This window comes from Xenopus tropicalis, chromosome 2, assembly GCF_000004195.4.
Source record: "Xenopus tropicalis strain Nigerian chromosome 2, UCB_Xtro_10.0, whole genome shotgun sequence".
Classification (NCBI taxonomy): Eukaryota; Metazoa; Chordata; class Amphibia; order Anura; family Pipidae; genus Xenopus; species Xenopus tropicalis.
Genome location: NC_030678.2, coordinates 98,777,978 through 98,795,139, shown reverse-complemented (window position 1 = coordinate 98,795,139; position 17,162 = coordinate 98,777,978). Strand labels below are relative to the sequence as shown.

General features: G+C 39.3%; 1 protein-coding gene across 1 annotated transcript in view; it reads left to right on the top strand.

Annotated features, from left to right (window-relative positions):
• The first annotated feature begins 799 nt into the window (after positions 1–799).
• The window catches only part of galnt17 (polypeptide N-acetylgalactosaminyltransferase 17), a 180,186-nt gene continuing 163,823 nt past the window's right edge, over positions 800–17,162 (top strand). The window contains exon 1 of the mRNA XM_002935801.4: positions 800–2,494. Coding sequence (XP_002935847.1) covers positions 2,257–2,494 — 238 coding nt within the window. The 5' untranslated portion in view covers positions 800–2,256. The remainder of the gene's footprint in view (positions 2,495–17,162) is intronic.

Below are 17,162 nucleotides of genomic sequence, written 5' to 3'. Positions count from 1 at the left end.
CCTTGGAACCAGCAGTATCCTACAAAGGCCTGAGAATACTCATCCCAACCTAACATACATGCCAGGTGCTGGGGCTGTATTGATAAAATCCAAGTCTGACCATTGCTAACTTAAAGAACACCAGCGTAACTTGGTTGCACCGAGGCGCCACGCAGAAAAATCTTTTGAGAGGGAGCCAGTCACCTCTCTCCTGGCCCCGACTGTGCCCCACCTCCCAGTCCTGACCACACCGCTATATTAAAGGTAGGAGAGGGACAAGGGAGGGGGGGCTAAGGTACAGCAGACCCTAGGGTCCAGGCCCACCTGCTGCCTGCCCCCCCCCACCCCTGCAACTGCTGGGTCTGCTGTATATATAATTATGCCACTGAAGAACTAAAGCTCAGAAGAAGAATTTAAGCTTGAAACAGTACAATAATCCTGGTGGAACTGAAAGATTGTTACCAGACACAATGGTGCAGAAACTGTGGGTAATAGTTTGATCATTGGTACTTGAGTGTAGATAGTAAAGCCGACTGAATTAGGTATACTTTAATATTATGGTTGCTGATTTTCCATGTGTGAAATTATGTTTGAACTATATTATAAATGCCATGTGTATGTTATAAACTCGTGGTCTCCTTGCCTTCCGTGTATGTGTGACATTAGTAAATAATAAGAGTGCATATTTTTATGGGACTATGGGAACAAGTAGGGGCCATTTATTTGCACTGTGTGTCTGACCCATTTGAATGTGGCCTCCCTGACGCTGGTGCTGTTACTTTTCATTTCTGTTGTAGCAGCTGCATTTCTGTGGTTCGGCAGAATACTGATTTGTTTGTGTGTGTGACGAGAAGGACAGCCATCCCTTGTGTGAGTACAGGAGTCTCTTTTCGCTCCTCAAGCTGCTGCTGCTCCTTAGCCTCTTCCAGACCGCGTTTTCCTTGCAGCTTTCTTGTTGGCATGTGAACCGAGGGGATCCAAGCAGCAGCAGCAGCGCACGGGAGGATGTATCTGTGGAGAAATACTGAGTGAGTGAGGAGTAATGGGAGCGCAAGAGAGAGCAGCCTCCTCCAGCAGCACTAACAGCAGCAGCAGCAGGGCAGCACCGCGATCCTCACTGTCACCTGAGACTCCTTCTTCTTTCAACCTACCAAAGCGCCGGCTGGCAATGATCTGCCAGGAGTAAGGCGGGATGATGTGCGATTCCCATGCAGAGAGCCGCTCTTCTCTGGCTGATATGTGGGCTTTAGATCGGTAGGAGCACGGTCAGCAGCGATAGGTTTTGCCGCATTGTCAGTTCCCCTGCAGCCAGGAGTCGCTTCCCACATTGACACTTGTCGTGTTGTCAGCTCCTGGAACCAACACTCCACAGCGGCTGAGGGTGAATATTCCTGGTAGTTGCCATTTGTCCTCTGAAAGGCTCCTGGCACACTTGCCGGGGACGGAAGCCCTGTCACCACTCAAGGGCACTACTTACTATTATTATTATTATTTACTTTGCCTTGCTGCAGCCAGAGGAAAACTTTGCATGCAACCCTTCTATAGCTTATTATCAGCAAGGAAAGTGTGTTTATACTGAGGCAATTCCTAACTAACGTATTGAGTCATGTCTTGCAGTGTAACCAGTGCAATGAACTGCTGCTTCTCTACACCATAGAATCTCCTGTTATTGTTTTTTCCATTCCCAAGAGCCGCTCTGTATATAAGTGTAACTGTTGGCAGATTTACTGGATTGGGTCATGCACAATTTAAATGCATATGCTGGAACTGTAACAATATAAATTTGTGAAGGACTCTCAATAAGATGCTGGTTGAGTGACTCTGTCATCTGGATGTAATCCAGGAGGAACCTGTTATCACCTCTTTTTCATGCTCTTTCCTCCAGATTGCTGCCCATTTTGTAAACTTTTCTTGCTTTACATTCTAGACATGCTGACGCAACAGCTGGTTCTATACAAATATTTTAACAGACACGTTTTTTGCTCCCAGCACTTTGATTGGCTGTACAGCAGTGGATTCTAGATATGAGACCTGCTCTCTGTATTTGAGGATGATGTTCTGCCCTCTCCTAGCACCTGCAGAGTTCTGAACTTTTGGTCTGAAAAAAATATAACACTTCTAAGCATCTCTTACTGTATTTACTGAGCTCTTAAGCATTATAGCACAGTAGCCCTTGCCAGGGATGTTGTCTTCTTATTTACTAACTTTCAAAGACACTGAAAGCATTACAAGATATTTCTCACATTCAAAGTAAAGGTTAAAGAACAGAGGAGTTTCATGGCTTCTCTGAGAAGAGTCAAAATCTTGTTGGTGTTAAACCTGATTGCAGTAGCTGGATTTGTTCTATTTTTGGCCAAGTGCAGACCAATTACTGTGAAAGGTGGGGAATCATTCCATGAGGTCCATCCCAGGGCAGAAGTGACCAACTTTACAAATCATGCAAGCAGCCCTATTCAAGAAGCCGTGCTGAAAAGACTCGCTCTTCTAGAGGACATAGTCTACAGGCAGCTAAATGGTAGGTATGAACTCTGTTTGTTCATATCTTAGGCATGTTATATTTTAACTTGGAATTATTGAACTAATAAAGCAAAGGTTACTGTTCCTATGGAGGAACACCTGCCAGTGATGCATAGAATGATGGTTTCACAAGATAAAATATGCCTAATTACTGTTATGACATGCAATTAAGCATATCATAATCATTTGACGTGAAATGAAAAAGTAGCTTTTTTTTCCTGCTGACATAATCATAGTGAAATGAGGATGAAGAAGGGAATAAACTTTAGTATAAAGATTCACAAATCTCAATGACATTAATCACAAAAAGCATTACAGAAGGTGCTGATGTATTATAATCCTTTATGCAAATGTATAAATTATTGTACTCTTGAAATTATGTCTCAGTACAAATGTTTTTCACTGAAATAAATGTAGCTTTTATAGCCTTTATCTATAATGATGATCATTCTCATTGTTGTAATTTTAGTGGTATTTCCTGAACTGAGAGACTTTTGGCAAGATTTTTTGCTGGGCCTGTGATTTAAGGCAATATTTTGAAAACTTTGGTCCCAGTGAAGGCTTTGCTTTATCATCCTGTTGCAATAATGCATTCTTATGCACTGTCACCCTGTACAGAAACACCTCGAGGACAGCACCAGCAATTAGATCTCTGGAAGCTGTGTCCTACTGCAGTATATGTAAGGCATGCTGTATAATGCCAACATTCAACAAAGCAGCTCTATAAATAGCATTATGACTGCTACTACTTTTATTTCATCTCCATGTTGTAAGTAGGGACACCCACTACTGAGATTGAGGTAGAGGTCAGAAATAGAACCTAACCTCAACTGATGATGCCTACTGACCTATGTTGTCTCCCCGAGCTGTAAAATCCCTTCACCTGAGCATGCATTTTCTCTAAATAGATGGTACTTGTATGTGAGCTGTTTTTGAATGTTTGATGGATTTATTCTTATAGTAAGATGGGCAAAATTATTGATTATAAGGTTGTTCAGTTCCCTGAAATAATCAATGGCACAACACATTTAGTTGATATGTATCTTTAGTGATCACTAGCTAGCCAGCCAGAGGACAATTATTCTTATTGTATATAGTAAAGTCATTATTAGCCTTTTAAGATTATTCAGACCTTTCCTTTAGCTCTAAGGCTTACCGTATGTTATTCTAGTAAAAGTTCTAGATATCTTGAAAGAGCCTTCAACACATATACAGAGGAGGACAAATTTCTTGTAAAGAGCCGGAAATATACATTTTACACATATGCATGCATTAAACACCCTGATAGAATTGCACAATAAAGTGATCAAGCCCTTTTGATAGAGTTGAACAAGTGGCGTCCATGTCCTTGCTCTCATGCTCAGTGTATTGGTTCTCATTTACCTTTTTTATTTAAAACTGTTTTACCATCCTCTGGTGGCTGCCTACGTTAGCTACGATAGCAGCAGTTCTGTTGAGACACTGTTTAAATGATAGAGGATCTTCATCTATGACCACTTCTGCTAAAGCTGCTAGTTGTGCATCATATTTTCCTTTCCTCTAGCTCTGCAAATCAGCACTTTTTCAGTGCCCATATAATGTGTTTAGGTGTAACAGGTAAGGGATCTCTTATCCGGAAACCTGGATTTCAAGAAGGCATCCTCACACTGAATCCATTTTAATCATATAATTCTCGTTTTTACAAACAGTTCCTTTTCCTATGCAAAATAAAACAGTAGCTTGTACTTGATGGTAGTAAGATGCATACATCCATATTGGTGGCAATACCATCCTACTGGATGATCTACATTACTTGAAAAAACCTTGGTGCCAAGCATTCCAGATAGGGTCAGACTAGGGTGTGTGGATCTCACCGTGGTTGAAACCCCAGGGGCCCCCGCCTCGCCATTCCCCTCTGCGTGCATACTTCATACTTACCTAGCCATCATTGGCGGTGGGAGATCCGGGCGGAGTGTCATTGCTTCCTGATGGGGATCAGTTCTGGGTCGGCGGGGCCCATGAGGGCCGAGGCCCACCATCTGACTCTGACACCATATCTGTATTTACAAGTATGTATCCTTTTAATGTTCTATATCTTTTTTTTTTTTTTTAGTTCTTGATGGGCATTAATATTTTGTATTTGTATCTGTCTGTGAACTTGCATCTACACTGGGATAACATTTTCAAAGAAAGGCAGTATTTCAGGGATTTTAAAAGAGATTTTAAAAGAGTTTTGTGTGAGCCAGTGTGAGGATAGAAGTTGGAACTGGGATATAATTCCTTTTCGCTTATTATAAAGTAATGCATAAATATATTAAGGGAATATTAATACCTGTAAATAAATCTGTCTTTTTTATTATTTGTCCCAAGGACAAATAATCAAATGCCTTAAAAAATATGTTTGTGGCATTAATGGTATGAAGGGAGGGGGCATTATGAATAGGGATGCCAAGGAGGTTAGAATTTGGAAGAGAATAAGGCTGATGTCCAGCTCAAAGCATATAGCTGCTTCCTATCCAAAGACATTTTAGACATTTTTTTTCAAGGAGCTTAGTGCTTTTATAATGGACATTTTCAGACCTGCATTATTTCTATGCATCCTTACAGTAATTAGCATCTGCTGTAGCTTTATGAATCTTAAATGAGCAGATGCTGCTATACAATGTATTGTATTTCATCAGACCAATTTGTTCTATTACATTATTGTGTGTGTATGCAAGCTTGCATATGTAATGTTATATTGCATCATCTTGCAGAGCACTTGGTGGAATTGTGATGCTGTAGGAAATAACCCTCCGAGGTAAATAACCTCAATGTAGAAAGCAGTCCCAGAAATCACACTTCTTTGGTCTTAACAAATAATTTTCCAGGGCAACAATTTGAAAGTGAAAATGGTCACATTTGCTTTTTATTACAGGTATAGGATCTGTTATCCAGAATGCTGGGGACTGGGGGCTTTAAACATAAGGGATGATTTTGTAAATTGGATTCCATACCGGAAGTCTAAATTACTTAATCATTAAATAAACTCAGTAGGGTTGTTTTTCCACTAATATGGATTTATGCGCTTAGTTAGTACAATGTAGTGCTTTTTTATTAAACAGAAAAAGGACATAATTTTTTAAAATTTGAACTGTTTGCTTAAATATGGGAGATTGCCTTTCAAAATTTCTGAGTTTTCTGAATAACAGCTTTCCAGATAAGGGATCCCATACCTGAATTTGCTTTATTTAGCACAGGCATGCCTTCTAGTTGGCCTAACATTCAGCCCTCACAAAAACACCTAGCGAGTAGTTTTTATGATGATTCCAGGTCTCCTTATCAATCACTCCAAATCACTAACCAAATTTTGTTATTTCATTTTCATGTCAAATACAACAACAGACTCTAAGATTTATGACGCAGCTTAGCACATAATTGTTTGCCTAAGCTCACATGGATACACTTTGACAAACAATTTTCCCTGAAACGTGACTATACATATTTACTGTCTTTTCAGTGATTTGTTCACAAAAACCTTTTTCATTTCCCATGAAAGGCACTGCATCATGACAAATACTGTAGCTGCCCATACTGGAGCATGGCCTTGCTTTTTGCAAAGCCCCAAAATACTTAAAGGGGTTGTGAACCCAATCATAACGCTGTCCCACTGCACCCCCTAGTTTTGCAATAGAAGTTGTTAAAAATGTAATTATAGATGCAAGGAAATTTACCACTGAACATTCTAATGACCCAAAATCTCATTATAAGTGCAAGAGAAGTGACCAATGAGAGTGCTGAGTCCCAGCACTGTGTCAGGCATCTTGCTGTTATCTTACATATTGTCACGTATGGCAACCCAAACCCCAGTCAGAGTAACTGGATCCCAGTCTAGGAGTGCTCTTCTGCCTATAACAACCACTTTTGGCCTTATTTGGTACACAGTGGATTCCAATATCTTTTGCACCCCATAGCAGAGCCAGATTTAAAACTTGTGTGCCCCAGGCCCTCCCCGAACTTGACCCCTCTGCACTAACCCCCAGCAGCCTGCACCAACCTCTGCTGCTTGCCCAACAGTCTGCAGCTAGTGCCAATGTAGTCTTCTGCACTGGGGTGGGAGAGCAATTAAAGTGGCTGTCCAAATCTCTTACAAAATCCCCAGTAAAGCCACAGCTAGCTGATGGCATGCCGCCTTCAGGTCAGCTAGGCCCTGGTCTTTGTGGCCTGCACAAATCCAGACCTGCCCAGAGTGTATTAAATCTTTAACTTTTTTCCTCAAACTTACTTAGAAAAATTGCAGTTGTCTGGAGTTCATTATTACCTAGCATTTTCCCACATCCTTTCTATATTTCCCTTTTCCCTTGTGGCTTCTTTAGAAATGAGCATTAAATGTGTGATATAACTTAGCTTTAGCCCAAAGCTAGGCACAGCTAAAATATGTTGACATCACATCATCATCATCTCTGTAACCTAAAATACATATAAAACAATTGCAGGGATATATTAAAAATGTGAACCTTGAGAACCTAGTATGGGCCCATGACTTTTAGCTGCCTTCTCAGGGCAGACAAAATAGATTCATTTATTTTCAATGGGACAAATGAAAAAATGTCTTATAAAAAAAACCTATAAAATAATTTTGCTTAGTAATATTCTTAGCTTCAAATTACTAGTGTGACATGACGCTAAAGATGTGATCTGAATGTGCTTGAAAATATTAATGCTAAATGAAGTATAGTCAGTTTTGATTCATCCTTTTTTTTTCATTCTACTGGTGACACTAAAGCACTAAATAGGTTAGGAATGCCTCACAATGGGTTAGTAAATGTGTAAATGTGTATTGTCCACATGTTAATTAACATTTAATTTAGAATACATACTGTATGGCTACACTCATTTCTCTGTAGTGTAAAACATAAATCTTAAGTATTCACAGATATTTATCCATAAAAGATATCCTTTTTTCAAACCCATTGGCATCTGGCATAAAAAAATTATTAATACAAAACCAGCAAATACTATGCTGTTAAAGGTGTCACCTGGTATTACTGGTTTTGTCACTATAAAAACAATGTACAGGTGTGGGATCCGTTATCCAGAATGCTCGGGACCTGGGGGTTTCCAGATAAGGGATCTTTCCGTAATTCGGATCTCCTACCTTAAGTCTACTAAAAAAAGTATTTAAACAGTAATTAAACCCAATAGGATAGTTTTGGCTCCAATAAGGATTAATTATATCAAGTACAAGGTACTGTTTTATTATTACAGAGAAAAAGGAATCATTTTTAAAAATGTGAATTATTTGATTACAATTGAGTCTACAGGAAATGGCCTTCCCGTAATTCGGGAACTTTCTGGATAATGGGTTTCCGGCTAAGGGGTCTGATACCTGTACCGCACTGAACTGCTTTCCACCCTAGAGATGTGCAGGCCAGACTCCTTCCTCTTTGGTGGGTGGTAGTGAGACTGTTAGAGCCCACCCTTGTTACATAATTTCTGATGGCTGCTACCTGGAGTTGTGTGGAAAATTCACGTCTCAACCTTGGGCCGGGTTGAGGGGTTGGTTTGGAAAATGCCCCACGCATTTCATGGGCTATATAGCCAATATGTATCTGCTCACTGTGTGTAACAAGTTGTCTGGGTGCTTAGGCCTCACACCTTTCACTGATCTCAACAGCAATTAGTAATCGTGAAGGAGAATTCACATTCAACATTTTATGTCCATGGTTCAGGTGCAGCGCCTCAAACCTGTAGCTTGGGGTGGAGCCTCAAATAGAGGCTTGTCGAAATGAGATGTGCACACCAATCAAGCACAGTCCTCACAGTTTAAGAAGAATATTTTTACATAGCATTCCTAGCAGGATCATCTTTTATTAATCTGTTATATGAGTGTCATTATAGAATAATTTGATAAATAACAGAATATGAAATTCTTCCTTCCCTGCCTACTGCAACAGCCCCTTCCAGCATTAACTTATACCACTGACTGCTACATACCATGCTTAGTGTTTATGCCTAATCTAGCTTCAAACTGCTGCTTTTCTTTCCAGTCTTGTTGAGCACTTACTTTCCTGCATATATAAATTGCCCTGGGATTGGAGGTCAAAAAGTGAATTTCTTGGCTGCATCTCCAATCCCAGAACAGCTCACTTGTACCGGAAAGAACGCCCTTAGCAAATCTGATGACTGGAATTAAAAGAGAGCAATCACAAGCATATGGATCACATTTGATAATGACTTTCTTCTGTCCTTGTCTCTTTTAACATCTTTCATGTATAAGCTTTTATCAGCCTGTGTGTGGCCACCTTTAAACAAATATTTGTGTTGAGAAACCTGTTGTCATACTACAGATTTGAGCTATCCACTGTATGACCTGGTGACCAGTGGTTGGATCAGACTCATTTGGTCCAGCACATGGATGGCTAAATCAAGCAGATATCTGATTGTTTTGTGCAACCATATAAAATATTGTAAAAATGCACATACTATATAGATGTATCCTAACATGTGTATCTGACTAAAAATTAGCTATCCAACATCTGTATTTTACTGTAAACTAACCACGTGTGATGTCACTTCCTGTTATGAGTGATACTACCGGATTTACTTTCTAAAAAAATGGATCTATTATAGGCACCAGAGGTCTGCCCCCCCCTAAAGCTGTCACCCTAGGCACTGACCCTCAGGTGCCAATATATAAATACTACACGGGATATAAACTTAAAAGTGATCTCCCCCCCCCCAAAAAAAAAACTGATTGTTCTGAATAATAAAAGAAAATGTAATGCTAAGCAACTTTCCAATATACATTCATGAAAAATTGTCAGTGGTTTGAAAGTTATTGGTTAGTATTTGTTTATCCCGTTTCTGTTCTTACAATGATAATGTAGCAGCCAGTTCTCCTCCAGAATTGTTAATCAATTGGCTTTTGCTACAATGTTTCATAAGTCAGCACCAGCAGAGCAGAGACTTGAAACAGTCAGACAGATATTGCTTTCAATACCAATAAATTGCGATTTATAGATAATTTCTGCTGCTTTTCCTTTGTCGACAGAACCATAATGATAATGTGCTATTTGTGTTGTACACTACATCTTCTATAATGCAGGCCAAAACTACTGATTTAAGTATTAATGGTAAATCTACAGTTCTTTAATATCCTGTGTGCTCCATTATACAGAAGTTTATTAAAAAAAAAGTTTTTTTAAAAAAATAAGTTTTTCTCTTTAGATCTTGGAGTGCAGACCCTCCAATATTACAATCAAATTATCATTATTCAGTTTTGCAGTTGTATAATTCCATTTTATTGTACTGTATGAAATGAAAGCAGAGCTATATTGAACATTAAATATTGCTATGTTGTGATAAAATCTGGAAAAAGTTCATTTAAGTTAGCAAGTAATGAATTGCCTAAGAAAAGAACAGCAGCACTCCAGAGTGTCTTTTCCAGTATCTCTTCCTGCTCCCTTTTAGGCTTTATATTGCTCCAAATTGGTTGCTCAGGGATTTATGGGTTAGTCTCTTCTCAACCCCTTCCCTTTCCTTTAAACAGTGCCCATTGACTTTTTTACGGGACCCCTGTTTCAGTCTTAGTAACTAGGAAGCAGTTTGAAATAAGAGGATGGTAAATAAATAGGAGAGGGCCTGAATAGAAAAACAAGTTATAAAAAAGTAACAATAACATGTAAATTGCAGCCTCAAAGAGCAATAGTTTTTGGCTTGCGGGGGTCAGTGACCCCCATTTGAAAGCGGCAAAGAGTTACAAGAAAAAGGCAAATAGATCAAAAACTATGAAAAAAATAAATAATGAAGACAAATTGAAAAGTTGCTAAGAATTGGCCATTCTATAACATACTAAAAGTTGAACCACCCCCTTTAAGTGGTTGACAACATGGCCAAATGTCAATTCAAGAATTGTTACATCTATGACAGTGTTCTTTGTATTTAATGGTTCTATTTGGTGGTTTATTTTTATTTTTACACTGCTTTTGCAGTGGCCAGCACCTAATTTTTTTTATTATGTTTTGTCAAAAGCAATGTAAAAAAGGGAATGGCAAATACAGTGTTGCTTTGGCTTAATAAAACTGACAACCATGTGTTTGGTTTTTGTGTACTTCTTTTTGCAGGTTAGTATTTGGGACTATTAGTGTAGATTGTGGAGGGGAAAGAGTGTTCTAACAGCTCAAGATTCTGTTCCATTACTGTTTAGCTTCCACCTACAGTTCCTTAGCCATACAGTACTCCTTGCACCATGAATTTGTACCATTCACCATGAGCAGTCATTGACCCATCATTGTATCTAAGAACACTTACAGTTTTCAGTGTGCATAGTACTCCTCATGCCACTCTCAGACGTACGTGACACCTAATCTGAATATCTCCTGGCTCTCCACAACAGGTACCATTTCCTAATACACAAATGTATCACACACTCTCTCTCACTGTAGTTAGGGTTAGCTTCTACTAATTCAAAAAGCACTCTAGCAGCCAAAGGGTTAAATTACAGTCAAACACATTCTCCTGCTAGCAGTCAACTAGTTGATTAGCATTTAGAGTTTTAGAGCCAAAGAACTTATTAAATTTTATATTTAATATTACAAAGATATTACAAAAAGAGACATACATGTAACATTGCAAACAGTAAGTAAAATAAAAGGGAATAAAACACAGAGAAACCCTATGTTACCAAGTTAGGAATTTCCTTTGTGTCCTCCTGAGGCAAGAGTTTGGAAACCTGGGCACACACCCCCCACAGAATTGGGACCTCAGGTCAGTCACTGGGTCTTTTGCCCTTTTATCCCCTGCTGGGACCCTTTCTCATTACCGTATGCATGAGGGGGAGCACCCAAGAACTTGTCACTTATGACCCCCTGTAGAGAGCTGCAATTCTTAGGCCAGTTCCTGTCATATAGTATTGGCACTTGCTAGTATCCAATATTATTATGAAAATATGGGCTTGCTGTGATCAATATGTGGGCAATCAGAATGATACCAAAAATGAGGGGTGGCTCATGTGCCTAGTCCCCCAAAGACACCAATTGCCCCTGCTTCCCTGCCCAAATGGTCTGACTCCGAATTGTCTTCTAACCCAGATAAGTGTATGACCTTCCCATAGTCCCTTGTTGCATGTTTAATTAAGGGTCTCTGTGTGGACCCAAGACCAAATGTAGCCAGGTTTAACCCTGGACATGCCAGAGAAATACTGCTCCCAATCAGAAGCTTCCCTGCAAAGACTGCTTAACCTGCCTGCTAACCAACTAGCAGTGGTAGTCTCTAAGAGTAAAAGTGGCTTCCCCAATCATGTTGTGCTGTTTCAGCAATCTGACTGACCAAATAAAGGTAAGGCACCTGTTATCCAGAATGCTCGGGCCTGGGGTTTTCCAGATAAGGGGTATTTCCATAATTTGGATCTCCATACCTTTAATCTACTAAAAAATAATTAATTAACCCCAATAGGATTGTTTCAGCTCCAATAATTTTTTAATTTTTTAATTATTCTATTGAGAAAGAGCCTTACTTTCATGAGTGAAAGCTTTCCAGAAAAAGCATAACTACAGAGTTGCAGCCCAGGAGTGTTTAATAAGCAATTCCAATATATTTTGGTAGAATAGGTCAATTTACCAATATTTTGGAGGCACTAATTTTAGTTTGCTTGTTAGTTCTGGCTGGGGGTGAAGTTCAATAGAAATGCAACAAGGTCTAGCGTTCACCTCTTACCTATCCCGTGGTATGTTGTGAAGTTGTGAAGAAGGAGGGGGACAAGCACCATTCGGCAGAATCACTGACACATTAACATTTTGAGGCCCATTTATCAACATTCTAATTTCTGTCATTTTTTAGGTTTTTGAAACCACGAATACACTCATTTTCAACAAAAACCACAAATGTCTAGTCATTTATTAACAAATCTGAATTTAAAAAGTGCAAATTAATGAAATTGTGGAAAAAAAACAAAAATAACACGAAAACCAGAAAAAAAACACAAATTAAATAAAGATTGTTACAGTTTGCCTAGAACAGCTTCTATATGACCTCAAGAGCTCAAGAGCTTTTAGATGGTGTTTAGATAAAGTTTTGTGTGTTTTCGTGGTTTCAGGACATAAAAAAAGAATGTTAGTAAATGGGCCATTTTGTGTCACAATTTGTGGTAGGAATAGATGGCTTAACACTGTCACTTGCTTTGCTTGTGTATGCAGCTCCTTCTTTACAATTTGGGGTTGAAGAGAGCACTCCATCAAAATATTAAGTCCTTTATCTGCACCTTTTCTCTTAACCCACACCCCAGTCTAACCGCCCACAAAACAAAAGACAAACCTGGGTGGAAAGGCCGCAGCTTATTTTATTGATAACACAACAAATTTGTAGTCAATGTTTCATTCAATACACTTTACACATAAACATAGGTTACGTAAAATTTAGCCGCTGAAGGCTGCATTACAATTCTTACCATTATAATAACTTAACCTTAAATTAACCTTAGACAATTGCCGAAGCCTTTCAAGCCTGTGACTAAGCCTCCACAACCAAACTTTCCCACCTCCTGTGCCTACTATGACTGTTTTCCCCCCAAAGCCTAGCCCCCAGGCCTGCCCCTCCATAAAAGCACCTGTCCCTTAATCTATTTAGCCCCTTTTCGGCTCCCCCTGGGGCAGCCCCACCACGCCTTAAGCTGCGACTAATCAACTAGTTCCCACTTATTACCTATCCCCAAATCCCGTACTCCAGGGCGGGCGAGCGGGAACGCTGTCTTCTCCCTTCTACTGCCACGAGGTAATGGATGCCTTGTTCCGGTTTCATTTATTTATATGGCCTCTTTCTCCTCCCACCTTATGCTCTGCTACTACAACTCCCAGCATCCTATACACCAGCTTCCTATGGGTCCCTATTCACCACCCTTGTCATGGCCTCGCTCCGCTCCACCTGTCCCAGGCTCGCTCTTCCGGGCTACTGGAGTACATAGGTTTGGGACCAGTGGGCTGGAGACTCAGAAACAGCCAATATCTTTACATATATTTTAACTTATTTCTTTCCTGTTATTTATATAGCAACAACTCATTTCCTGTAAGCTCCACATTGTCCCTGCCCCAGTGGAGCTTACAGTCTAAGGTCCCTAACACATACACTAAGGTCAGTTTTATCAGGAGACAGTTACTGGAGAACACCCACAAAGACACAAGGAGAATAAACAATCTCCTTACAGATTGAACTCAGGACCCCAGTTCTGCAAGGCAGAAGTGTTACACACTGAGCTGCTGTGCTGCCCATACATATGGCCAGATGAATTAATTTATGGCAAAATGACCTGTACAAATCTTAAATAACCTGAAAAATAATTCAATTTAAATAATGTATATATAAAATAAGAACAGCTTTCAAGCTCACAAAACAATCAGAGAGGTCTGTACAAACTAGCTCTGTATAATCTTTTCAAACAGGAAGATTATCCACTGCAGTCTGGTTTCAGGATATTCACGTATATAGGTATGTTAAGGTTTTTAAGGACACAGTCAGTTTCTTAAAGGAAAACTGTACCCCCAGAATGAATACTTAACCAACAGATTTTTATTGTATGTTAAATGACCTATTGAAGAATCTCACCAAACTGTGTATATATATTTACTGATATATATATATAGATATAGATATATATATATCAGTAAATATTGCACTTTTACATTCCTACCCTTGATCCACCATTTAGTGATGGGCTGTGGGCTCCCTCAGAGATCACATGACCAGAAATAATGCAGCTTTAAAGGTAACAGGAAGAAGTGTGGAAGCAAAAGGCAGAACTATGTCCATTAATTGGCTGATGTAGCATGTATGTGTGCCTTGGCTTGTTTGTGTGCACTGTGAATCCTATGATCCCAGGAGGCAGCCCTTAATTCTTAAAAAGACCATTTTCTATTTAGGAGTAGCCAATAGCACATACTACTAAAAAAAGTAAATTTTTATGAAAATGATTTATTTAGATGAAGTAAGGTTTTACATATGAGCTGGTGTATGCAATATATTTTTATAGAGACCTACATTGTTTGGTGGTATAGTTTTCCTTTAATAGACCACTGACCAGTAGGGCCATGTCTTGCTCTTTTGAGCACAAAGATTAGTGTCACCACGTCCCCCTCTGCCTTTGCTCAGGATCCCAGAAAGACACCTAGAGAAGAGCCACCTGTTGTTTGTGGCCTTTTATCCTCCAGCTGTGAAAAAGATGGAAAGCAGTGTGCTCTTTAGATAGTTATTGCTCATTCTCGGGAGCCTTCTGCGGCAGCTGCATCTTGTCAAGAGTGTTACAGTATTTACCTTAAGAAATTGCTTGTAAAGTGACATAAAGTGACCGTGTTTTTGTCAAATCATTTATCTGTGAAAATAAATGCTCTTAGCACAAAGGCATTAGCTTTCTGTTTCCGTTTTACATGAAGAGGATTTGTGACAGCTTTGAGATAAATGTCTAATGTGAAAGCTAATTGTTAAGCAATGTACTTAAAAGCAGTGAAGGCAATACAGGTTCATCAGGAGGCCAATACACTTTTAAAGTGTCTCCTTATTAATATTCCATTTTCCTGTCTGGGTTTTATCACTAAGCTAAATCTTTCCAAGATTTTTCTTGGTGCTTCCATATTAGGTTTGATCTTTCTGGATTCCAGGGTTCTGCCAGCTATACTTTAAAGGACATAAAAACTCTACATATTCCTACCATGTATAAAAGTTGGACACATTTCCCCCACTCAATCCACACCATTTGTATAGTATATATCCCCTCTGTTCGTCAGCACTATCACATTTTCCTAAAACAAATAGCAGTCTTCACCCATCGGCCATTTTCCCTCCCACACATTTTCAGTGACATTTACATCTGCAAACTGCTCATGTGCTGTAACGTTCATGCAATGAAAATGCAGGCTTACACTGGCAGAACTTACTTTGCTAAAAAGTTCTGCTTTGATTTTGCCCTGTTAAACTGAGCTCAGAACAGGAGGTTAGGAGGAATACATTTTTCTCCAGCAGAGAGCACAGCTAGAGCAGGGTTTCTATTGAAACAAGCAGTGCCAACTTTTCATTGGCTGCTAGACTGGAGGATGTGCTTGGTAACTTTAGTTGATAAGAACCAAGCATGCTCAGTAAGCCAAGAGCCATAGTAAATTTCTAAGCTAAGTGGGTTAGAGAAGGAATCCTAAGTGATTAAGTGGATGCTGCAGCCTTACTGATAACCTTTTAACAACTAGAGTAGCAGGTATTAAAAAAAAGATAAAGATTTCAGAGAGACTGTTCACTGATCTTTAAAGAGCCATGCAATGGTTTTTTTTACCATATTATGTGTATAGTGAAAAAACATATAATATGATGGTCTTTTTAAATATACAGTAGATCTATACCTTGCCATAAAAAGCCAAACTTTGGCCTGCAATCTTCTTTAACTCTTCTTATAGCCCCCTCCTGCAAACTATTGCACTAGCCTCTCAATATTCTTGTTTAAAAAGGAAATAGGCTTTCTGTAGAGTTTGTGCTGAATTCTTTTTTAGCCCCTAAGGTGAAATCCTAAAATTGCTCAACAGTAAAAATGATGGCACAGCTGTGAAAGGTGGATTTTTCATTACTGTCCCTATTTATAGTGAAATGCTGAAAATATGGAGGTGGCACAGTCCTCTGCCAAGATATGATTTTGGGGGCAGGTTTGGGTTGCTGTGGTAACATAGCTGTGCTCATGTGTGGCATCTCTCATAACAATCTTTGGAATTCTTTCTTCAGGGATCTCATTATGTTAAATCTCTTCCTACATGTCAACTGAAATAACAGCTGTTGCAGTCTGTTACTGACAAATTTTAAATACATATAGTTACATAGTAAAGCTAGGTTAAAAAAAGACCAAAAGTCCATCAAGTCCCCTACAAATGAATGCAAGTGCACCTATATAAAAACACCTACACCAACCTATCTATACACTCAAATATATGAACTACATACTCCAGTATCTATATTATTGTAGATTTTAGTATCACAATAGCCTTGGATATTATGCTTTTTCAAGAAATCATCTAAGCCCCTCTTAAAGGCATTAAGAGAATCTGCCATCACTACATCACTCAGAAGGGTATTCCACAACCTCACTGACCTTACCCTGAAGAACCACCTACACTGCTTCAAATAAAAGTTCTGTTCCTCTAATTGTCCTCCAGTGCACATGTATGGAGTAATCCTGTCCAATTGCAAGTTCCCTTTCTCCAGAGAAAATAACTCCATGTAGGATTTGTCTGGGGCCCTCTTGGCTCTGCTTATGTAACAGAGTTCAAAACAGAATCCCTCTTTCCATATGTAGTAAAGGATACTGGGGCTCAATTATTAATGCTGGGCAAATTTTCATCTGGGTGGTCACCTACAGCAATCAATCATGTTTGCTTACAGTGTTCTACCTACAGCTGGCTGAAAAAATCTAATCACAGATTTATCCATAAGGCTAATGCCACACAATGCGTATATAGGCATATATCTTCGGCAAGCTCGAAAAACGCTTGACGAGAATACACGCCATATGCTCCTACCTGTGCCTGCACCCGAATTAATGGAATACGCTCGGGTGCAGGCACATGTAGTCCAGACTTTCGTGGGGGCGAGTTGGCACACAGGCATCATGTAAAATGTGATTGTTGCAGATCTGCTGAAAATTATTTATGCCTTGTAATCACAATTACATGAATACATTAAAACAC